Source organism: Kogia breviceps, chromosome 18 (assembly GCF_026419965.1).
Source record: "Kogia breviceps isolate mKogBre1 chromosome 18, mKogBre1 haplotype 1, whole genome shotgun sequence".
NCBI classification, from domain to species: domain Eukaryota; kingdom Metazoa; phylum Chordata; class Mammalia; order Artiodactyla; family Physeteridae; genus Kogia; species Kogia breviceps.
The window spans coordinates 50,097,641-50,122,387 of record NC_081327.1 but is presented as its reverse complement, the minus strand read 5'-3'; the positions used below and the strand labels follow the sequence as shown (position 1 = coordinate 50,122,387).

Below are 24,747 nucleotides of genomic sequence, written 5' to 3'. Positions count from 1 at the left end.
TTCTGCAAATAAGAACATCCGCTCCAGATCATTTGATTTTTACTCTATTAATTTTCCGGCCCATTTCCAGATCTAGATTTTTTTTTTTCCTGCTCTGGTTAGAGACAGTGAAGAGGCAAAAGAAAAAGAAGGAAATCCAGATAGACTGTTTTAAAATCTTTCTAGAAATCTCCATACGGTTGGGGTTTTCCTTGATAGAGTTTGATGTTTGTTGTAGAGGAAAGCCACTCAAGAAAACTTTATTAGGATTTCACCCACAGCTCCAGCAAGAGGGGCCTGTTTGCATTCCCAGATTTAACACAGTTGCTGTCAAATCTCAGGCACTCAGAAACTGTCTAAAGAGGAGAAACTGTAAAGCAACTAATTTCAGAAAGGAGACCTTCCATGTAGGTTTTTTTCTTATAGGGACCTTCAGTTTTTTGGATCCTTGAGTGTGAAGTAGTTTAGCGTCACTGCACCTTCTTAAATAAATCCGCCCCCCCTTTTTCCTTTTTCTTTGCTTAAGGAAGGATTCATAAATGTGCAGCTAAATATGTTGAAACAAAAGCAATGATCTCAGCATCTGACACACTTTTACACTGTCAGATTCTACTGAAATCTTTTTTCTTAGAATGGGGGAAACCTGCAGTCGTCATTCTCAGATGAAATCTGTTAAAAGATGATAGTTGAGTCTGTTTTCAGGCAATGAATCCAACATATTCTTTCATCTGCCATTTATCTATCTAATCTATTTATGGAACTCTAACACACTGTAGGGGGGAAGCTATTAAATGATAAATCTATAGTTTCCACATTAGGACACAGACATGATCACACAGCAGAGCTCTTTGGTCTACTCTATGTGTTGGTAGGCGGGAGCCAAACCAGCCTGAATGGTCGGTCTGTCTTAGAATGATGATCTGCCCATAAAACCTTCACTGGACTTGGCGTGACTCAGAGCATCGCAGAGGTGCATGCTGACCATCTGTATGTTCTCAGGGTGCACTGTCCGTGTTAATTCCCTGCATTGTACGGGTAGTGAGACCTTTAAGATCTTCCTTGGAATATCACTGCACATTCCTACGCTATTTAAAAAGTGCTATTTAATGGTTAGGTAAATAGATTCCACTGGTCAAGGCTCTGTGCTGGCAGGCGGCTGGCTTCAACGACACCACTGTGATCAGGATGGAAAATCTCCTCTCCTGCTCCCCTGTGAGACCCCTTTGCCCTCCACCCTTCCCCAGTGACTAGCCTGGGTGAAGGTGATGAGAACAGAAAACGGCAATGGCTTTTGGACCCTATTCAGGTGTGCAAACAGAATCTCTCTCTCCCCCAGCTTTTGAAAGTAAATGCCTTGATAACGGGATGGGTTCCCCCAGGTGGCCAGAGAATAGAGGTCATCTTGAGGAAAAGGACACCAATGATCTCAAAAGGACATCTACTTTATGAGATTTCAGGCAAGATTCCAAATACGCATTTAATGAGGTCCGATTCTTTTTCTCCAAGAATAACAGAGGCTATGAGTGAGCTGGTCAGGAAGGCAAAGGGGCATTTTGCAAAGTGTCTGTTCAATTATTGCTTTGTAATATTGTTCTAAAATTGAAAAATGCCTCACAAGTCTATGGTCTCATGTACATATTCCTTGCAGAAGCTTAACATACGTCTGCACTGCCCCAAAGGAATTACAAAAATATTCCCTCCACAATCTCTTAAGCTTTTAAACTCTTCACTAGCATTTCTAAAAGAATCTGTTGTTCCTAAAGATTTTTTTTTTAAGTGACTTTATATGGGAAGTTTTCTTGTTTTGTTTTGTTTGTTTGTTTGTTTGAGATTAGCCATTTGAACTTGAAATGGAGAACAATTGATATCACAGATAACACTTCCAGGTTTCTTTTTTCTTTTTTTTTTTTTTTTTTGGCATAGAAATAATTTATTTGGCAAAAGATTAGTGTATACTCTGACGTGAAAAAGAGTATTTTGTGCCGTAACGTTTTAAAAGCATTTCTAACGTGAAATGTGGATGAAAGCCCAGGATGTATTTGGGGCAGCTCTGACACATACGAATACAACTTTGTTTATATGAGTATTTTAATGCATAGTCAGACTATTTAGATAAAGGGCATTGGGAAAATTATAGAGTTACGCTAAATGAAAATTTAAGTAAAAGAGTCTGTCAGTTACAGCAGCCTACAGATTTCAGCGGGTGTATGCGTTGTATGTATTTTTTTCACACCAGTTGTGAAGTAATTCATATAAAAGTGGGGCAGATTAAAGAAGAATAACTGAATCTCCACGTTGGAAAAAAAATTAGATTGACTTACTGGTTTACCACAGTTATTGTACCCAGATTTACTGTAACCATGTTGAATTTCTTAAATTAGATTTTAAATATATTTTGACAGTCTGAACTTGTAGAGTATGGCTAACTAGAGGGAGAAATGACAGGTCTACTTTGTTATTAAACTGCTGTCTGGAAAATATTGGACTCCGTACAGTAAATGATAATTATTTTGCCACTTACATTAGTATAGCTAATAGCAATAAGGGGTTTTTGAACCATAGAAAGCTAACTACTTTGAATTACTGTGCTTTGTTATTCACTGTGAAGCAAAAAGCCTTTTTTTTTTTTTTAAAGCAATCTCATTTTCATATTACTGTTCTAAGCGTTCTCTGCTACTAATTTAAACAGAGAGGAAGTTAATAAATAAAAGAGTGGTCTCTAAATGGTTCTATTTGTTAAGAGAACATCTGCAATTAAGGTCCGCAGTACCAGCAGAATAGACCAGGGCAGTGGAGGAGGAGGGGGGAAGATGGAAGAGAAACAGGCCCTAGTAAAGAGCCAGTGTTTGGTTTTGGTTCCCTGGGGAAGGGCAGTCTTTGAACACTTGAGAGACACCCATCAGAGACCGTTCGCATCCTCCTCCACCGTGAGCCCAGGATCACTTGGTTCTCTGAACTGAGGGCAGCTTTAAAGCTGACCTAGGCTGCCAGGCCAGTGGGCATCAGTGTCTCAACCCCGCAGGACCAGAGCAGGAGTGGAGGGGGGCTGTTGATGAGGCCTTCCACGCCATTCTCTTCCATGTGAACCCTTCCTCTGGCGGGGCCGAGACCAGGATGCCAAAGCGAATGGACCTAAATCACTCTTCTTTTGGTCACATTCTGCCCTATTCATGGGTAGTTAGGCTGCCTTGAACATACTGTCCTTCTAAAGCCCTCTTCGTGGTTATTAATGAGCCTTTGTTTATTTTAATATATTTACTAAATCAGGTACCCAAGGGAATCCTCTGCATCAGTGATGTGAAAAATCCTGTTGCCTGAAGTCAAAGAGGTACATCTTGATTTCTGATTTGCATGTGCTTGTTTTAGTGCATTTTCCATGAGGGAGACAGCAAGCAAAGCAAGTGAGGAATGCCAATCATTTTCGAGGTGCGAACGTCTCCTGCTTTAGTAGTTTTAGTATTGGGGTCTCACGTGTACATAAACGGTGATACCAGATGCATTGTGTGTGAGACCAGCATGCATGCATTTTTATATTGATTTCATGACGTAGGTGTGGTGTACAGAGTACTAATCCAGTCCGAGTAGACCTCAGATCTTTAGCCTTAACGAGCATGAGTCTGTCGACTCATCTTTCCACTTGAATGTCAGACAATTTGGGTGAATCTGTGCAATTAGCATCCGTGGCCATCGGCTGTCTCCCCCGGGGCCTCATAAACATTCCAAATTTCCAGTCTCTTGTAACTCACTCCATACTCACATTTGGAGGATTTAGTGTGATTTCAGAGCACATTATGTCCCCCTCCTGTGTGCAAATGTGAGTTTGGAGCCACTCCTCACTTCAAATGTAGGTAGGGGGAGGCAGAAGTGTGATTTTCACCTATGAAAAAAAATGAAATGAAGCTATTTAAATGGGTTTTCAATTACAAGGATCCCGGGGTGAATGTAATTATGAATCCTCTTCGTTTAGAGAGCTAGACCGACACTCTTACACCAATAATTACTTAGTGTTATCGTTTTATGTATTCCTGTTACGTCTTATTGGCTAATGGAATGAAGTTTGACTTTTTTTTATTATTATTATTAAATTTGCTTGCTGAGAAATTTGCATGAAATACAGCTTTGGGTTTAAGTCCCACTGTCAAATGGCTACTGTTGGAGAAGGAGACACTTTAAGAATCCAGTGAATTGAGGGTGTCAGGAAACAGACCCGTATTTTTTCCCCCGCTCTTCAGATATGGTATATGATTACTTACTTTTACACGCTATTATAAGGCCAGGCTTTGAATAACTGGACTGTGAATATTTAACATGATTTCTTTCCTAGCCTTAAATAAAGTTAACATTTTCTTTAACAGCTCTCATACATAGATTTTTAACTAAGCGTATACCTCTGGGATTAATTTGTGTGTCCTTGTGTATGCATGCCATACCAATACTTCATTCCTTGCTCTTTTCATTCCTTTCTTTTATCCCTGTCCTTATCATTGCAGTTTGAAAGCCATCTATTAAATATAATGATCTAGACACACCGGGCAGGTTTGGTTACACCGAAACCATCCATTTTGAGCTAAGACTGAGTGAACTTTTAAGGCAAGGTTCACACGGGTCTTGACCCCCCCCCCCCCATAATATTTCATATAAGGTTACCGGCGGGAGAGAAATCAAATTTCAGCTGTGAGCATGATTGACAGGTGAGAGTGAGGAAGAGAAAGGCATTTGGCTAGATGGGGAATTTGGAGAAGAGGACAATTCCTCCAAGTTACTCTGTGGTATTAGACATTATAAGCTGATATATGAAAAGTTCAGTACTTGATGCTCTTGGGACAGTTACTTAGTTTATTTTCAGAAAGTCACTTTGGTTAAGAGATTTCAGTCCTGGAAGCCAAAAATGGGGAATCACTAGCTTTCGGCTATCTTGCCGATTTCCACTATGTTCAACTTTGCGGCTTATTTCTGGCAATTTTCTAGGCTAGAGCGTGAGAATTAAATCACAAGCCATTTGGGGAGGCATTTGATTATTTTATTTATTCTCAGAAACACAGTCTAGATTATATTCCGGTTCTTGGGCATCTTACAAAATAGTCGTCCTAAGTGGTATCACAAAAAGATCAAATTCTCCATTTCCATAGCATCCCTGATCCTAACGTTTCCCGTTCGTGCATGTTCCAGCTTAACGTACGCAAATCTACCCAAGTGCATGATTTATCAAGGTCGTGCCTTCTAAGCAAAGTCTTCTAACGTGCCGATCAAGAGAGGCAACGGTCCCACACTGCTATTTGATGTCCGTTTCTCCGTGGTAGCATCCCTGGGTCAGGGGTGATGTTAGCGTCGTCACCATGGAAAGAAGTGATGGTGTCGCTTGACCCTAAGGCAACAGAGTGGCTTTGGAATTCACCTTAGGGGCTGTCTCTTAGCGTGAATTGTCAGACGGAGGTAACACAACCACTCGTGGTTGGCACCGAAACGGAAAGCAGGCCTTTAATACATGCTCTTTCATCCTGTGTGTTGACACACTAATTTCAGGAGATAGTGGTGGACCTTAGCCTGCTGATTGTGTATGCTCTACCCATTACAGATGTTCCTGACATTGGCTAAGACCCATCTGGATGCAACCGAGCCTTAACCGAGCTGCCCTGGGGCAGGGCAGGTCGGACACATATACATAGGGGAGAGGCCTGTTGGTAGCTTTCCTGTCACCCGTGGTGGGAGTTTCCTGATGGAACTTTGTAGAAACAGCTCTTCCCGGGTTCTAAGTAACCCATCCCTATGTTTTTTCCTAGTCTTGCAATTAGCTGAGTGGATTATGTTTTATCCTGACTGTACCTATGCTGACACGAATTCAAAGCAATGTAAGGAAGGCTTTACTCTGTTATGAACTGGGATATAAACAAAGAACACAGTAAAAGGACTCCGAAATCTTGTTTCTACTTTGTGTAACGTGTCCTCCCAGGTCGTCAGTGATCATCCAGAAATAAAACGCAAGCATGGTTTCCCAACGTCCAGTGTCAGTGTGGGTACCTGAGCACAGCTATGTAATTCACACATAAAATTAAAGATGTCATAACCGTATTTCCCTTGCAGACTCCATCAAAATATTTTAACAGAAATGGTGAATGAGGTGTTCTCACGCAAAGGCCATGTGAAAACACAGACCGTAAGTTTTCGTCTCCTGGTGCCTCGGTTTGAAAAGCCCAAGTGAGAACCATGGCTGGTCTTGACTCTGGCTTCACTGCAGACCCCTCAGGGCTTCTCGGTACTCAGTTTTGAGAGTAAATGCCCCGTCCTGGAAGACGGGAGCAAGGAGTAGGATGCTGTCTGGCATGCAGATTCGGAGAGCAGACCAATCCGTCACAGATTCCATGAGTACGTCTTACGCAAATTACATCACTGTATTTGTTGGCACTGAGAAAATGAGGGAAAATAATTCTGTTTACAGTGTTTTATTACTGGGACTAACTTACCTAATTGTTTGTTGTTGTTGTTTGTTTCATTAGATTATGCGCCTGCCTAACCCCCCCCATCCCCCTTTCCACACAAGGCTGCCTACTGTCTTCCTTTCTGTGGACACTGGCCCACTAGTGAGCAGATTTAATCAATTAATTATGGCAGAGCAGGTACAGGGCAAGCAGCTCCGTGAACTCACATTATTTCCAGCCAACGTTAGACTGCTATCAAAGGGGCTGCCTTAAAGAAACGAACATCATGCATTTGGGTGGGGGGAAGGAAGAAGGCATTTTTGCACGAGTATAGCACTCGTTATTTAAAACAAAATGATGCTTCTGTAAAGAGCTTTCGTTCTAAAAGCACACATTCAGTCACCTGCCAAAATCTCAGATTTATTGCTGCCGTTCACAGATGCCAATGTTGAAACTCTCCTCTCCTGCCGCTTGCTGAGTCTTTCATTTCCTCGATCCAAAAATTACTGTAAAGTTGTTGTTTAGTGTCTGCCTTTTTTTTTTTTTCTTTTCCTGGCACCTAATGAAATTATCAGCAATAAATGAGCTATGCAGAAGGGTTGGGTTTGCTTTTATTTTATTTTTTGGTTATTTATTTATTTATTTATTTAGGCAGTATTTGGAAAATGCTGGGACAAGGGTAAGCCAGTGGGAATATTCGGAGTGCCTCCCTTTCCAGCGTCTACAGGAAATATAACAAACCTATTAGCATTTATATAATTTCAGATGGGAACGAATACTGAGGGGGGGAGGGGGGAAGAAGTTTCAGGTGTTGAGTGGGAATGTCAAGTCAGCTGTGGGAATTACCGTTATTGTCACTGGAGACAACACAGCCCTGACCTCCAGTATAAACTGCTGGAAGATATTAACACCTAATTAACAATCCAGGGGCGCTTCCTACACCTTCATCACTGGTGAGGTGAAAATGACAAAAAAGGAAGGGAGTTTGTTTTTTGCCATTTCCCCAGCAAGCATCCATCCTCTAATAACGGGTCATCCACATGCAGCAAGTGACGATTTCTTTTTAGTCCTTTCAGTCTATAGAAAAGCACAGTAACTTCATTTGCTGGCAGGTAGGCAGTAGAGGTGAGAATTGAATTGATCTGAAATTGACCCCGCGGTGACGCCTCCTTTAAATTGGGTTCTTCAAACAAAGTTTCTTTTCTTCTTCCTGGGCTCCTGCCGGCAGCCAAGCTGAGTCTTGAGTGGGGTGGGGTTGAGGTGCAATTATTTAAAGGGATTCTGACACCAGAGTTGAACCCCCAACCCAAAGTTACTCAGGATGGAGACCTTTTGTTACACATGGTGCTTAATTAAAGGGCTCGAGTCTATACCGCGATGGCGTGCCTCTGGTTTGTTTATATTTTAGAATGAGGTTCATTCCTGATGTACAAGAAATGGCGGAGGAAGCATCTCTTACTGGGCTGAAAGTTTTGAATGGAGAATAGAATTTTCTGTTTCCTTTTAAATTTCTCTTATTTAACCGTCCGCCACCCCGCCTCTTTCTAATAGAGCCATTAAAGTCTTTTCAATAAATCTTAGGGTGCGCACGATACCTTTGACAGTGTTGGACATCCTGCCTTGCTTTTCAGATGGCCAGGCAAGCCTGCTGGACAGGAGGACTGGCCTCTCTCACGTCACAGCGGCGAGGGTCGCCGAGAGATCAGAAATTCCTTCACTCATTTTGACCTTTTGGACCTCAGTTGAGAACCGCTGTCTAATTCTTTGCTTCAGTGGTTACTGCCTCCTGGCAGTTCTGTCCTGATGCTCAAAGGCTATTTTGTTTATGTGATATTCAGTTTTCCCAGCCATTTTCTTTTTTTCTTCTTCTTCTCTTTTTCTCCTTTTAAAGCCCGGAAGCAGTTCCTCACCACTGCATAGTAGAAGGAAGGTGCATGTGCTTTAACAGGCGTGTTTGGAGATGTGAGCCCGAGTCCCCCCGTGCAGGGAAGGAGCCACAGTTGGGGACGAGGAGGATTTCTGTAGACCTCAGGGCTGCCCCGCGGCCCGGGGCGGAGGGCTTCCAGCTGCGGTCCTGTCCGCTCAGGCAGCCTCTGGAGACTCACCACGCATGCGCATGCGAGGCACCTTGGCTTTGTTTCCCAGGAAGCCTTGCTTTCCCCCGTGCTCGGTGCTCGCCTGACCTAGTGGAGCCTCTGGAACCACAACTCGCTGCTTTCGAAGTCTTCCCCAGCTTAGTTGTTGGTGATAAAACTGTTGGGGAAAATGGGATGCGTTTGAAACACTCTAGTCTCCACGGGGAACCTGGATAATTACGATGTTACCTCCGTTGGCTCTGATCTTTGCTCACTTTGTAGCGTCCTGACAAGCCCTCCTGTAAAACGCCCGAAGGTCAGTGGAACAAAATAGCACGTGACTCGTGCGGTAAGCTCTCCCTACACGTTTGTGGGCCGTTAATAGGCCCCGCTCCCAAGCTCAGCTGGGAGGACTTGAGTTGGAGCGTGTTTGGGCCTCACAGCCCGGTTCCTGCCCTGCAGCAGAGGGTTCTCTTGTCCGTCAGAGCTTGGAGCTTTCATAGCAGCACGGTGAGAGTCGCTCGGCTCCGGAGAAGAAAAAAACAAAAGTAAGGAAGGATTTCGTTTTATTTTTTTTTCCTCCTATTTTATTCGAGCCCGCTGATATTAGTAATGAAAACTTTTCCATCCCTGTTGCTGAGAAATTTGTGTTTTTTAAGGCATTGGTGGCGATGTGATGGCGAGGGTTGGGGGGTGAGGTATCAGATCCAGCAAGATGTTTCTGTCTGTCTTTACTCAGCATTTTACGGTGTTCTTCAGCTTCTGCATCTTCTCCAGCATTCTTTCCTGATACAATTTTTAAAAAGGCCCTTTTCCCATGTTTGCCACGATTAACTTATCAGATGTTTCACTTTAGGAAAGATGGGATTCAAGTGTGTGATTTCATTGTAAATTCATCAGGTGTCACTTGCCAAGCTATTGAGGACACAGTTATTCTGAGAAGGCATGTTTTTACTATTTCTTTAAAATTTAATTGAGATCAGGCCACTGCCTGGTTTCAAGTGGACGGTCCCCCCCCCTTTTTTTCTTTCTTTCTTCTTCTTTTTTTTTTTCTTTTTGGCTATTGCAAGCTGCAGTAAAGTGACCTGTGTTGTATAATCAGAGTTTGGTATCGTTAAACTGTAAAATCTGACTTTGGGGTTTTGCTCGTAAAATAAATATTTGAAAAAATATAGCAATGAGGCCGTACAGGAGAGGCAATGTCAGTACATGTATATCTGTGTATATGAATATATGTGTATGTATTTTTTTGCTGGAGGCTCTTAAGCTAGCCCTGAAAAAGCATCTTACAAAACTGACTGTCAACGTACAAGTAAGAGGATTCCCTGATAGGAATAGAAGCACATTTTCTTTAATGAACTTTGAATTTGTTTTGTAAACTCCATTCATCATTCACATTAACTTATTTTTTAAGGTATATTATTTCAGCACTAAGGCGTCAGCGTATACATGCTCGAATTCTCTGTCTGTAGGCTATATAGCGTGCCTTAGCTAGAAAGACTTTTTTTTTTTCCTTTTCTTCTAACAAGGATGCTCATTTAGAAAGAAATGTTTATGTGAAGTGCTTGTCAGTTGGCATTTTTACTGGGTTGCTAACCCAAAGGTAAAATATAAAGCCGTGTCTTTTCCTCACTGGCTTGTTGGCTTGTTGTTACTAGAAGGTCCCTCCCTTGTTAGCTTGATAAATAATTTTACTAGGGAGACTCTGCTGTATTTTTATGCTTGCTGTCTGTTTTCTGCTTGCTGCAAATAAATTTCTGTACTAGGAGGGCACTAAAACTCCAAACACATGGTATTTTCCCATTTTGCTGCTGGTCACCTGAAATATGTATTCCATCTCATGTTTTTAATTAATGTTTTAAAGGAAAAAATAATTTGTGATTAATAGCAAACAAAAATTAGCCCTTTATTTCTCAGGACCATTGGGTTTGAACCTGGAAGTGTAGGTTTTTTTTGAAAGGCTTTGCGTGTCAAACCCTGTTTCATATTTGTCACACTGAAGGCAAGAGTTATTCATTTGGGGGAGTCCTGAAGTTTTCTCATTATAGATTTCCTTCTCTGCCTTTCCAGCTGTACATATTAAGCTGTTAATATGAGAAATGAAGAGGGGCATAGAATTCTACCTAGAAACAAGACGCTACACAAATTCTTTACATTTGAAAAATGATACATTGTGTGAAAATGGAGATGAAATTGATCATAGGTATCCATATAGCTATCAGCATCCCCATGAGTGCCAGGCCTTGAGACTTGAGGTTCATTACTGAGGAGAGATTGGTGTGGGTCAGTCACTGGGGCAAAATGGGAGGTCCCCTGGCGCAAACCTAAACAAACACACCCGAAAACATTCCAGTAAAATAAAATACAATAATAAAATAAAATAAATGAACGTATTCTATAAATTACAAACACAGTGAACACAACACATAACGGGGTACAATAATATGTTTAATGAAAGAAGGATATATATGTATGTTGGCAAAACAAGTGATCATTTTAAATCATTGCCAGATGATCGCATTAATTGAAATCTGATTTTTTTCAAAGCAGATCTTCTACTTGCGATTTGCTCATTAGCGGGGTCTTATTTTCTGAAACTGGAACATAGTTTTACAAAGGTACCAGAGACATACATTTGCAACTAGAATGCCAGCTCACGTAACCAGGATGTTGAGGAGACTGAGTCAGAGGTTATCTGCAGTTCAGTCTCTGCAAAGGTCACCAAAAGGAAGAGGAAAATGTAGAAGAAGGGGCAGTAGACATACATATTGATTATTAAAACGTGTATGTATCTTATCAAACGTGTACAGAGTTTATTTTCCTCTCCCACTTCTCAGGGATTTCAGAAATGAGCTAGGCTTCAAGCTGATGACTTGTTTTTCCCCTCTAACCCTGCAGTTATAGAGACTGTGAGAATCATATTTTTAAAATATTTAACGCGGAGTTGATAGTCACCATTTCTTCTGGTCACTTTGCGGTGGTACCCGTTGGTCAGGAGTTAGAGAAAACTTGCATGGAGTTGCAGACCATGATGTTCCACCAAGCCCTGCCCTTTGGAGGTCATCCAAAGCCTCACTGGCCATGATGAGGACAGCTACCATTGATGGAGCATCTCCTGGTAGCCAGGACCTGTGCCACCTTTGATCCTCACCACTAGAGGGGCAGATACTTTAATCCCCTTTATAGACATGCAGAAACTCAGGCACGAAGCAGTTCAGATAGGATTTGACCTTACATCACAGTCATGTGGATTTTCTAGCTATAGACGCCGTGCCACCCCTGCCTAAGCCAGCTCATCCCCTCCTTCCCAGCTAAAGAACTCAGTGCTTAACCTCAGCACAGGTTGTGTGGGCTCAGCTCTCCTCCCTTCCTCAGTGACGCCTAGAAGAAAATGCATTATAATCTCAGAAGGATCTAGAAGATTGGGGCTAGTACTTCTCATGAGCTTGACCCTAAGGACCCCTCTGGCTCTAAAAACAAATGATTCTGTGGTTTTGGTTGTGGTAGGTAATGGAGCAGCCTTTATTCAGAGATAAAGATTGTCATTTCAAGAGCATTTAAAAAATAATAGATGGTACATTTCCTTAATACCCTGTAATGTGTAAAGTGTCAGGTGCAGAACTGACGCTCTCGGGAAATTGCTGGATAGTGAAGATAAATGAGCGTTAAAGCACTCCATTGAAAGGCCCATTTAATACAAAGTTGTCAGCAAAACCTCTAGTCACATGACAAAGAACACACAGTTTCTGCATCTGTAAAATAGGGTTAGTCCCTCAAAGGCTTCTGCAAAGGATTAAATACGATAATGTATGTAAAGCGCCTGGCACAGAGTAAACATCCTGCCATACTTGACCCTGGTGGTATTCTGTGGAATAAAACTTTGACCTTGACACTGTGCAAGCTTTGATTTGTTGTAGAATAACTTTGTGCTTATGATACTGGACATCTTCCCTCTGCCTTAAAGTAAGCATTGTCACAATGGGAAAATGGGGAAGAACCTAGAACAGTCGTTTATTGTCTGCCTTCCCCTCAAGAACTACCATCACCCCTAAAAAAATTGTTTTAAGGTGTACTTGGTAAGTTCTGTGGTCAAATAATTTAGGGAAATCATGCATTAGACCAAGTTAAACATTTAATTTCGCTGTCCTCCATCTCGGAGCCTTTGTATGCTAATATGTATTGTGACCCTCCATAGGGAAGGGCCAACGTGGGTGGCACATGTCTTCCTAACTTATTTGAACATGGAACCTGTTTTCTAATCAGCCATCTTGTGGAAATAACAGTAGGGCAGTTTTGAAAAATGGTTGGCTAGGTAAAGAAGTCCTGACTTAATTATTTTATTTAGTACCAAAGTACCCCTTTACTAATTTCCTCCTGTGAAGCCCATGTTCTCAAGGATTCATTTGTAATTCGGTGTGTTTGTTTTGTTAATCAGAGCCCTCCATAAGAGCTCTAGGGCTTCGGGCTTCCCTGGTGGCGCAGTGGTTGAGAGTCCGCCTGCCGATGCGGGGGACGCGGGTTCATGCCCCGGTCCGGGAGGATCCCACGTGCCGCGGAGCGGCTGGGCCCGTGAGCCGTGGCCGCTGAGCCTGTGCGTCCGGAGCCTGTGCTCCGCAGCGGGAGAGGCCGCAACAGTGAGAGGCCCGTGTACCGCAAAAAAGAAAGCTCTAGGGCTTCTGATCAGCAAGAGAAGTGGTATAATTCCACTGACATATATTCAATCAAAAGCAAAGAAAAGCTGATCATGGGGGTTATCCTGTGGGTCTTTACGATGATAGCAGTGGTTCATGGGTCACATTACTGCCTTCACAGGCTCCCCGTGGGCTTTTAGGATGCCCGTTTGGGATCCTCTGCTGTGATTAAAAAACCCAGGATCACTGTCAACTTGGATCTGGCTGTTTGTGGTTGGATGAGCCTTCCAAAGGACTCTGAGGTCTTGGAAGGAGCCTGTTAGTTTCTTAAAATCTTGGACATAAAAACTGCCTTCAGGTTTCTGTTCCTTTAGTGTAAGGACACAGGTGTATATTAAGGGCATGAAATGCAAGATGGAAAGTGGGCAGTGTTCTCCACAGGCTGGTGGGGCCCAGGCATCAGTATTTTTTTAAAAAAAATTAATTCCCAGTGATTTTAATGCACAACCATGATTGAGAACTCCTAGTAGAAGTGTCCAGAGACACAGCTGTGGGAACCCAGAAGGTGAAGAAGCTGCTGGTGAATATCCCATATTTTATTGTATTGTCTTACACGTCAGCATTTTTTTCAGGTCCAGTTTAAAATTAAAAGGGATGAACAATTGCTTTGTGTTTTTCCTGCTTCCTCGGACCTTCCTAGTGCTCTATTAACATCAACTCTGTTTTTTATAAGGAGGGCTCAGGCAGTCAAATAAGGCACACAGGGAAAGAGAATCTGAGTTGATGTCCAGAAGCCCCATTTTTTTACACCTGCCTTGGCCACTAAACAGCCTTGTGACCTGGGCAGGCCACGCTCCCTGGTTTACCCTGCTGGGCTTAATTCTTGTGTTTTGGGAAGTGGATCAGTTGAGCTCGAATTAGAGGCCTTCTATGAGTCTACACAATCAGCTAAGGGACCAGTTTGTCAGGGATTCAGCACGTGAACCAAGAGAGAGACTGAGGATCTCGAGCTGGCAGAACGGCTGATTTTAGACACAGGACGGTGTTTTTAAAAATTCTGCGTGGAAAAGAAAAGAACGTATTTAGTTGTCAGCTTACAAAGATAGACATCGTCCAAAGTATTTGCGTATAGTTTTGCAGTTGCCAGTGAGATGTTTGTATTATTGTCCATCATTACCAGCAGGCACTTAGTCAATGGGTGATCAGGGTGGTGGTAGAAACAGGACGGAGGAAAAATGCCTCTGGTTAGAATTAACCAAGATGTGTGATCACGAGCTGTCAGGCACATTGATTCTCCACTAAAGCATAGCATTAAACCACCCCAAAATGGGCCCGCTCTGGAGGCACTCTTTACCTTGTAAGACAATTACCTTTTAAGTTTCTCGTCTTCTCTTAGGCTCTAAACTCTGTGAGCCTAGAGTTCGTGCCTCATTTCTTTTTGTACCCAGCACAGCTCCCTCCCAGGGAGCAGCTCGGGGCGTCTTTGTCTCAGATCCTCCTGGCAAAGTGGCAGAGTATACCTGAATCGGGTGCTCAAGAAACAAACAAACAAGCAAACAGGGAACAAGAGCCTGGTAAGAATTCCTTGAATGATGAAGATGACATTTTTGCAGTCTGTCAGAATGAGAGGGTGTTCTCTTAAACCTCTCCCAGCTTTTCCACAAACCCACATCCCCACATTTCCGTGACACTTTTGTGGGCTGAGTTTCCTTTCCTGGACAACTTGTTAAATATGGTCTACACCAGACCTATTTCTTAACGTCCGTCCTCTTTTGGAGAGCTATTGGAAAATAGATGCTTTCACGGTGGCTGGTTGGGCATCAAAGTCGTTAGGCTTTATTTTAAGATTTAATTCAACGAACACTTATTTTGCACCTGCTATACACTAGAATATGGATTTGGTGCTGAAGGATTCAGGAACAAATAGGGCACAGTTCTTGCTCTCAAGGTTTATTATTGATGCAGACAGACAGTTGAAAACACTACATGCTGGTCCTATTTGGTAAACGCTTTCCCAGAGCTGTGGGGTTTGTGAAAAGGAGGAGGGTGGTCATTCTGTGAACATCGTATGGGAAGGCAAAAGCTACGAAAGTAGCAAAAAGAAACTAGCTTTTTTGTTTAAACTTAGGGAAGATCTTCCTTAGCCTGATGCAAAACCCAGATGCTATACAGCAACGGATTGGTAAATTAGACTACATAAGCATTTAAGACCTACGCATAGGAAAAATGCCATGAACGAAATCAAAAGACAAACAAATCGCAACCTGCAAGATGGTCAAAGACCCAATTTCCTTAATATGAAGAGTTCCTTTAAATTCATAAGAAAGAAGGTAGACAACCCGATAGGAAAATGGGCCGCTTTTAGAAAAAATAAATACAGATGACCAATAATCTTCTGAAACGATGTTCATCTCACTCCTAACCAAATAATAATAATAATCCCTTTGGGCTGGAATCTGGGGCCACGGGCAGTGTCGTACACTATCGTGAGCCTGTACATTGCACAACATCTTAGGGGGCTAATTTTTGTAATATCTAATAGCACAGAATATTCACAGACCAGATACCCTCTTCTACACATTTTGTGCTTGGGGATCTTAACTCAACACAGCAGTGTGGGCGTAGCTGGAGTAAACTGTGTGTTTCTGTATGTGAGCTGGGCAGGAAGGATTGTTCTGAGCATGGACCAAGACGGGTGAACAGGGATCTGATGGAGAAGAAAGTGCAAGGCCAGGCCAAAGAGGGCATGGAAACAGAAGACAAAATGAGGGAGAAGAATGAACTAGTGTGGCTGGTGCCCTGAGGGTTGGCGTGTTTCCTTTCTCTGGAGCCACTTGTGCCCAGCGCTCGTTTTGACAAATGTGAAACCATTCAGGTGTAACCCTTTCTCTTGATTAATCCATCTGGCTCCACCCTCCCCGCCAGATAAAAGACTCCTGTGTAGTAATGAGTCAACAGAGCCCTGGCAGCAGTCCCTCTATTCTAGCCTTTTTCTGTGTCATCTGCATTGTCCCGGCCAAAAGTGTTAGCCAGAAGAGAGGGAGGCGCATTTCTCAAAGAACGGTGTGGGGATTTGGTCACGTGTCTGTCATTAACATCAATCGCAGATGCAGGGCAGAAATGCCTGGTAAGTTCCTACACATGCCTCTTTGAAAAAGGTCCCCTCTGGCGTGGCTACCAGGCTCCCCTCCACTGATACAGGATTTGGGGGCTTTGAAATCGGTTGTGGACATTTCACTGCTTTCTTTGACTCCAGCAAGTTGCTCCAGAATGCTACAAATGTGGAAAAGTCAAAGGGAGTTTTAGCAGCAGCTTAGAGATGCAATCCCCTTAAGCCATTGACAGAAAAATATGTTTCTTCTTTCAGTTTTTAATTTGGGAGTTATATATGTTAAAATGCAGCAACGCCCTTGCAGTCTTCTCTTAGGAAGAGCAAAATGAAGAGTGGGTTGGGTACCAGGTGGTGAGTAAAGGGGTAGATTTTGCAGCCCTTGTTCTTTGAACTTGGTGCAGGGGCCAAGATGCCTGCAGAGAAATTGTGTAAAACAGATTTTGTCTAATGTGGTTGAAAAGCGTTTCCAACAAGGGGGCAAGCGTTTCCAAGGTGAACCTGGATTTGACTGGGTGTCAAGGCAAGTTTCCTATGCGGAGCCAGGAAATCCTGCAGACGCGTCCTGCAGGAACCCAGGAAACGCCAGAATAGGGAGATTTCAACCCACCGGTCTAGGGGCAGAGGTTACTGGTGTGCTTAAAATTTTGCCTTTAGTGCTCCTTTTGCGGGGAAGGTACTTGGTCTTGGGTGCATTTTCTGAAAATTTCTCCAAAGTTATTTTATTCCCATAGCATGCTAGCACTGTAACAAATTAGGAAAAAATATGGGGTGGGGGGAGCCCGCTAGAAGCAGCCGAGGCTTCAGCCACCACCTACATACACTTCAGGATTTGGCACAAACCAGACGTTTTTCAAACTCGTTTTGTTTTGCTTCAGCAGAGGAAGCATTTATTTGTAAAATGACAGGTTATTTGAGATCACTGGGTAAAAGAGAAATGAGACGCTTAGGGGGTAGAGATGATCCTCCAAGTTCTAGGCCCCTCTCTCTCTACCCCCCAGGGCTCCAGGATGTCTGCAGCTCAGCAGGCTTTGATGTAACAAAGGACCGCTTTCCAGTTTCCCTTCCTGGAAACGCTGAGAGATTGCTCAGGGTGTTACAGACATCAGTGCCAGACCTTTCCAGCTTTGTGACTTTGGGAAAGTCTCTTCCCTTCTAGGTGGGCATGATAGGACCAGCCTCCTGGAAGTTTTCCATGGGTTCAATGAACGAGTCACGGCAGCATCTACTACGTGTGATGCCAGCAGGCTGTGCTCCCCCCCACTCAGGCAGCAGCAGAAGTGACCAGTGATAACTGTGTCTCCTTTGCCTCAAAAATGTTCAGGATCCTTCTCCCCAGGATTCAAAGCAACCTCAGAGTCTAGTTGGTCAAAGTTGACTGCTTCCCCCTTTTTATTTTCCTTTTACCACTTTCTCTGCCTGTGATGGGTCCCTCTGAAAGACCCTTTCTCCCCTTACGCGGCGCTAGACTCTGATCCGGGACCCATGTCTTTCATTCCTTTCGCTCAGCATTTAGCACAGGGGATCGAACAGAGCATACTCCCGGTAGATGTTTGCTGGATCGACTGTCGTTGGTGAGCTAGCAGCGCCCGCTCCTGCGAGCTCCCGAGAGCCGGTTGTATGCGTCTCTTTCAATTCCACGTTCAGTGGTTTCACGTCGCGGTAGCACGAAATCGGCTGTGGTGGGAATATTTGCAGCACGGAATACAAGTGCTAATAAAGTCGAGTCCTTTCTCTGGCCTCCATCCTCTGCCAAAGAGCCATTTGTTAAACATTTAGCAGCACACCACTGCTTGAGATGCCCAGATGAAAAACAAACAAACAAAAAAAAAGGGAAACGGAACAGAGCAGGATGGAATCTATCAAATGTATCACGCACACTGCTGCTCTGATGGTAGCACAGAAGCAGCAGAGAAGGGGTGATTATTGTGGACTGGAGGCTTCGAAGAAAGATCTTCAAGGATGGAGAGTTATGGGCATCTAAGAAGAAGTGGTCTGATGTTCCAGGCTGTGGGGAACAGGATGGGAGGGGACAGGGCCAGGTTAAAAAGGGAGTGACTTGGGACTTTGCAAAGGATGGTGAGGAGATGGGCTTAGCCAGGGCGGAGGAGGGGTAGGTGAGTAATAGAACTAAAGGCTGTGGCTGGAGGAAGGGATTAGGACCTTGGAGGATGCTTAGGTACTGTTAAAGGAGAAATTGAATTCCATCTCCTCCTGCAGCAATGGTTCCGTTACCTTGTAGATATGTCTGACTTAATGCAGAGCATTCACCTGCCAATTTTCGTGGCCTCCTTCACCTCTTGAGCTGGTGCGGAGTCCAACTAAATACCTTCCAAAACGTTTTGAGATTTAGGTAAATCGTTGAAAGAGGGATCCAGAAAAAAGGTCAGCGAGGGGAGCTGGGTGTGTGGGGCGGTGGCTTGAGGCGCTGAGAGTGGGGAATCGCTACCCGGTTCTTGCCGCTTCTGTCCAAGATTCGGGTGGATGGGTCAGGGGACCGACCTCGACTGTTTTTAATTTTAACGCTTGGACTTCGACCCAGGCCTCCCTGAGAACCAGGGGCAGCTCGCTCGAGGCTGGTGGTTCTCAACCTCAGCTCCCCCGTGAGAATCGTCTGGAATACTTCCCAACCCAGATCCATTAAGTCAGAATCCTGAGGTGGCACCCGGGCATCGGTGTCGTTTGCAAACAGCCCCAGGTGGTTGTAGCGCACAGCCAAGGCTAAGACACACTGCTGTAAGGCACCGGGTCTCACCCTTCAGTGAGCGCAAGATTACCTGAAGGACTTGTTAAAACTCTGATTGCTAGTAGACCCCACCCCTCGCATTTCTGATTCAGGCATTCTGGGGACGGGGCCTCAGGGTGTACATTTCTAACTAGCTCCCGGGTGATGCTGCAATGGGGCCACATTTGAGAACCTCTGCCACAAGGTCACTGAAACAGCATTTGGAAGACGATTAATGGGGGATTCAGGTAGACTGGGGTGCCGTTTCCAGCTCTGCAGTCCCACCTGCATGACCTCATTGTTTGTTTAAAGCAGGGATGGTTTGGCAACATTTTCGGTCGTCGTGACTTAGGGAACTGGATGCTACTGGCATCAGGTGGGTGGAGGGCAGGGATGCTGTGAAACGCCTTGCAGAGCACAGGACAGCTCCCACAATAAAGCCTTATTCAGGCCCAAATGTCGTTCGTTCTGAGGCTGGGAAACCCTGGTTTAAAATCTCTGAGCTTCTTTGGACTTCATAAATGAAACAGGAATAGTCACATCTGTTTTTCTAGGTGGTTGGTGAGAATAAATGATGTCCTACAGATGAAGCCTAGTAGGCAGGAAGTGCCTGCTACGTGGTGGCAGTTCTTATCCTCCCAGCTGAGTCACTTGGTGCTGTACACTCGGTGGAAGGACTTGACCTCTACGGACCTGTTTTCTCATCTGTAAAATGGGCACAGTAATAGGTCCAAAACCCCTGAAGGGTAGTTGTGAAGATGAGAGATAATCTATGCAGAGTCCCTAGAAGCAGTCAATGAACATGATCTATTATTATGGCTTCCCGTTATATCTTTACCCGGACCGTGATTCTCCCCCTTGAAGAGTCTAAGATGCTGACTAACTCCTTCTCACTTTGTAGTTCTGTTATATAGGTGAGAAGTCAGCTAATTTCTAGTTTCCAGGTTGTCAGGACTGAGGAACAACAGTGGGAATAGGGCAGCCTCCTAGCATTCCAGGCCAGATCGAAGACTCTCAAGCCAGATGGCACGTCCAAAGTGCCCAGCTGTGTGCGGCTGATCAGAAAAACTGATGTTTCATTTATGCTTCCAGAGATTTTTTTTTCCCAGCCTTGGTACAGATCTCCTTTAATTTGAATGTGGTGACGTGAAATGTTTGGAAAACAAAACACCTCCGGGACCCACATCCCATAGGTAGACCAGTCTCAAGGCAATAAGTGATTTAGGGTGTCCCACCCCGCGCCCTCCCCATTTTCCGGATGGAGTATGAATTTGAACCCAGGTCTGCTTGACTCCCACGCCTGGTTTCTTGGCCAGCCTTTGGCTCACGATGTAAGTTACGACAGGAACCCAGAAGACACCAGGCTCCGCCAGGGGCCGTCCACAGACACCTGGTCCTGCCAGAACTCTTTTGCAGAGGGCCTGCTGCTCCCAGCCCCAGAAGTAAACTGTCCTTTCTCTAATCTTCACGCAAAACGGATTTTAGTAGCTGGATTTTATTGAGAAACGGACTCCCTCGTCGCCCCATCCCCAGCGTTGAAAAACATATTGTCTTCTTTACTGTAGTTCATTTTGCTTTCCGAGGTGATTAATGAATTAAAGATGCAGTGTATTTATTCTTTTGCCTGATTACCGTTCTGTAATAAATCTAAGCTCCGGAGTCTGTCGATACAGGAAAGCCAACCTGCCTCTCTGGAAAATAAAGGTTTGCACGTTAAGCTTAACTTCCAGCTCTCCGACGCAGGAGAAAATTCAGCTTTAGAGCCTTAGAGAAATAAGTGGGCGGCTCAAAGAGATGCTGGCCGGCAGCTAGAAGATCCCATTTCTGTGGATGCGAAGGCACTTTGCTGACACCTACCTGGACATGGGAAGGCCTGTTAACCTGTAGAGGGGATTTCTTTACTGGGAGTGCTGAGTATCGGTCTCTCCCTGGAGGTGGTGGTAAGGAGGGCCGGGACATCCACCAAGAGCCCGTCCCAGACCCACCCTTCATCGGACTGAGCACGTGGGAGTGACGTTGCTGGTGCCCAGGGAGATCTCCTGGAGGGCAGGAGAGCACGATGGCTGAGAGCACTGCTGCTGCAGTCAGACAGGCCCTCCTCCGGCTCTGCCTTGGCCCCAGCTAGCCGTGTGACCCCTAGCAAATCTGGTTCCTCGTCCATCCGGTGGGGGCTCTTCACCACCGCCCCACCGCCGAGGGCTATTGGGAGGTTGGATGGCCCGTAGCGCCTGCAGGGGGTGAGGCCGTGCTTTGCCTTCTGAAGATCTGACCTCATGTAAACCCCCAGCCGGTTTGACCCGCGCCAGGACAGGAAAGAGACAAAACGAGACCGGTTGGTAATGTCGTTGGCCATGGCCTTTTATTTATTTATTCATTTATTTTAAAAAGAAAACACAAACAAAATGAAAAGTCAGCGATTTATATAGGTTCATTTCTCAGCTGCCACTGATCAAACGGAATATATATGTTATATATTTTTTTATATAAGATTACTACTGTGTTATGAAATGTATATATGTAAAATACATGTATGATAAAAAAATATATTCATATATTTATTTCCTTGTATATTTATATTCATACGTATTTATTATACATTTTAAACTATATATTTTACATATATACAATATATGTATATATGTATTTGTAATATATATTTTTATATGTAATATATATTTCAATATATTTACATATATTACTTTACATAATAAAGTAGTAATCAAAAACCAGATCAAATGAGTCCCCCCTTTCTAGCTAATATTTGCATTTTGATAGTAGGTAGCCTTTCTTTATATGCAGTTTATCCATCCCCAGACAGCCCAAGACTTACCTTCGAGGACCTTATAAAATCCCCTACACCGGGATTCAAAATTCCATCCAAGTCCATTTTTCTGGAAAGAGAGTCACTGCATTCGTCAGAGCCTCAAAGGGACCGATAGCCAAAGAGAGTCTGAAAATCAGACCACAGGAACCGAAGGCCTTCTCGCTCTTCGTGAGATTCCCAGGACTCGTGGGGATAAGTCAGGGATGGGTGGTTTCTCAGCGCCCTTAACTCTACAGGGGGACACCGTGCACGTCACACTTTGACCTTGGTCCCCTCCCATGGAAAATAGGGATGAGGGGATGCGTGCTGTGGCGTGGTCAGAGGCTTAGGTGGCCGGCACACAGCAAGGTGCCAGGCCAGCATCAGCACTCCACACGTGTCTGGTTGGCGAGAAGTTTCCACGGTGTCTTCCCCCTGAAGCCATCAGCCCCCCTCATCAAACGAGATGCCACTTGCTGGGCTGGGCAGCCGCGTGGCGCCTGACTTCTCATCTGTACATCTTTCCTGACCAGCCTAGGCCCCTCCAAGCCCCTCCCAGTCCCCCCAGTTGCTTAGAACGCTGACCAATTGAAATCTCACTCCAGCAGAGAAGTTATCAGACTCACAGATGTATTATTTTCAAATGCGCCAGCATGATGGGTTCATAGGGCTCCACTGTGACACCATGGCCCTTATTCAGCTGTGGGCTGATTCCTCACTTTCCTCCCCCAAATTCCTCCTGCCTCCCCCACTGCGACCAGAACACGAAAGTTCCAGGTAACAGATGCAAGAAGGTGTTCCAGCAAGGTCGGCATGCTTCCCAGGACTGAGGTAGACTCCTTCCACTTTCTCTCCAACAAAACAAAACAATTGCAAAGGTGGAGAGGAGAGAGGCTGCCCAGCAGGACTGTACATGTAATTATGCAGTGACAGCATCTTAGTGGGAAGTCCCAGGAGGCCAGAGGAGGTGGCCGTGGCCATGGGGACGGGGACCTGCTGAAAGCAGGGCTTGCTACACTTGAGATGCATCCCGCTGGAAGGTTCACCGGTTCTGCCTTTGAAATACACGGGATTGTGAACTAGATTAAGAAGAAGCTTCAAACCCAAGCTGATAGTTTGAGGCTGCCTTTCCCTGCATCCCAAAACAATCACAAGTGGTTGTGCTCTGAGGAGTCGGCATGACAAGTTTTGAAAGTGAAAAACTTTACAGGGAGCAGAAAGTTTCCTCCTTCCCAACCGGAAGTGCCAGAGGTGACCCCCTGAATCAGGATGAGAGATGAAATCAGATATGACAGCCCCCGAGATCATCCAGGCTATCAAACCCATTTTACGTGTTGTGTTTGTTTCGCTAGCTTTTTTTTTTTTATGTAATTAAGACACCCAGACCACTGCTGTCCCATAGAAATAAAACAAGCCACATTTAAAATGTTCACTTTTGTAGCAACCACATTTCAAAAAGTAAAAAGAAACAGTGAAGTGAATTCTAAAATTAGTTAAAACCCAATCCCTCAGCGTACGTAGTATGATGGCAACACGTGATCAATATAAAAATGTATTGATGAGGTATTTTACAATCATTTCGTGAGTGTGTGCAAAGTCTCTGAAGTTTGATGTGTATCTCAGTGTGGTTGCCAGATGTTCAGTGTTTACTGTGAAACAGAGTCTGACCCAATCAAGGTGTGCTTCACAGGGGGGGGCGGGGAATGTACATTGCTTTAGTTTATAAATTTAAAAGTAAAGCAGTTAAAAGCAGAGACAACTAAAACTTCAGTTCCTCAGCCACACCAGCCGCTTTTCAAGTGCTCAGTAGCGACACAGAGCCAGTGGCTACATCATTGGATGGTATACCGAGCTCTAGAGTTTGGGAGTTACCTCAGTTATTGGGTTGAGAAACCACCAACGGCCAGTGTGAGATTTAGCTTTGGCTGGTACCTGGAAAGTCCATTGCCCTTACAGACATGGCCTTCACCCTGTGTGTGAGATCCACCAGAGTGTAAGCTCCAGGTGCTTGTGTAGTACAGACACCTAGCATGGCACCTGCGTGTAATACGTACTTAATAAATATTTGCTGAATGGATGAAGGGATAGGAGAAGGGACAAATGAAGAACTTCTTGACAGGTAGATACATGTGAATTTAAAAGAGGACCCTGAAGAGTTTTTGGGTTTGGGTTTTTTGTTTGTTTTCTTTTGGGGTGGGGTGTTCTGAAAAAGGAGAGAGGCATCTACTCTGTTTCCTGGACCAGGGGAGGGGCTGGATCCAGAAGGACAAGGATGGGGTGGTCTCCGAGCCAGAGCCAGTCCTTGCTGGGATGATGTTTTCTTTCCCTCTTCAACTTGTTCTTTTAAGGAATAAGTCCTGGGTTAGAACTCCAGATAGCAGCTAGGTAGTGGGGGACCTTCTCCAAAGCAGAGAGGCTTACGAATGGGGGTTGGAGAGACCTTGAAACTGCACATGTTGGGAAGTCTGCTTTTTTAGGTCTGTGCTTGGGGACGAGGCTGAGAAGTGTCCTGTACTGTTAGTTGGCGCCCAGGGTGTAGATAGTATAGGTGAATGGATGTGTGCTTTGGTTAGACAATGGACCTTTATGCTTTGAAAATGGATTTTTCTAAGGGCCAAGAACTGTGTCTCTGACCACTAGAACCTGGAACGTGATGAGGAAATCCATTCCCTTAAGTCATTCCTTCATTCTTTCCATTAATTTATTCATTCACCTGCTACATCACCTATTAAGAAACTATTGCGTGAGGTAGTGGGGTGCTGGAACATCATAGGTGGGAACAAAGCAAACCCTTGTCCCTACGCATCTACAGCTTCAACAATCCTTCGGCATACCTTGGCTTTATTATTTTCTGGTGAAGCCCAAAATCAGTATCTATCTATTTATTTAATATTTATCAGTATTTTTAAATTGACGTATAGTTGATTTACAACGTTGTGTGAATTACTGCTGTTCAGCAAAGTGACTCAGTTATACATGTATATACATTTTTTTCGCTTTCTTTTCCGT

At 44.3% G+C, this 24,747-nt stretch overlaps 1 protein-coding gene across 3 annotated transcripts in view; it reads left to right on the top strand.

Annotated features, from left to right (window-relative positions):
- MAF (MAF bZIP transcription factor) overlaps positions 1–24,747 on the top strand; it is a 362,091-nt gene that overhangs the window by 10,835 nt on the left and 326,509 nt on the right. For 2 of the 3 annotated variants that reach the window (XM_067020403.1, XM_067020402.1), the window contains 2 exons: positions 3,247–3,307; positions 5,555–5,975. The exons of the other annotated variant lie outside the window; for it this stretch is intronic. In XM_067020403.1, the coding sequence (XP_066876504.1) occupies positions 3,247–3,280 (34 nt within the window). In that variant the 3' untranslated portion in view covers positions 3,281–3,307; positions 5,555–5,975. Of the gene's footprint in view, positions 1–3,246; positions 3,308–5,554; positions 5,976–24,747 lie in introns of those variants that run through there. 3 annotated transcript variants of the gene reach the window in all.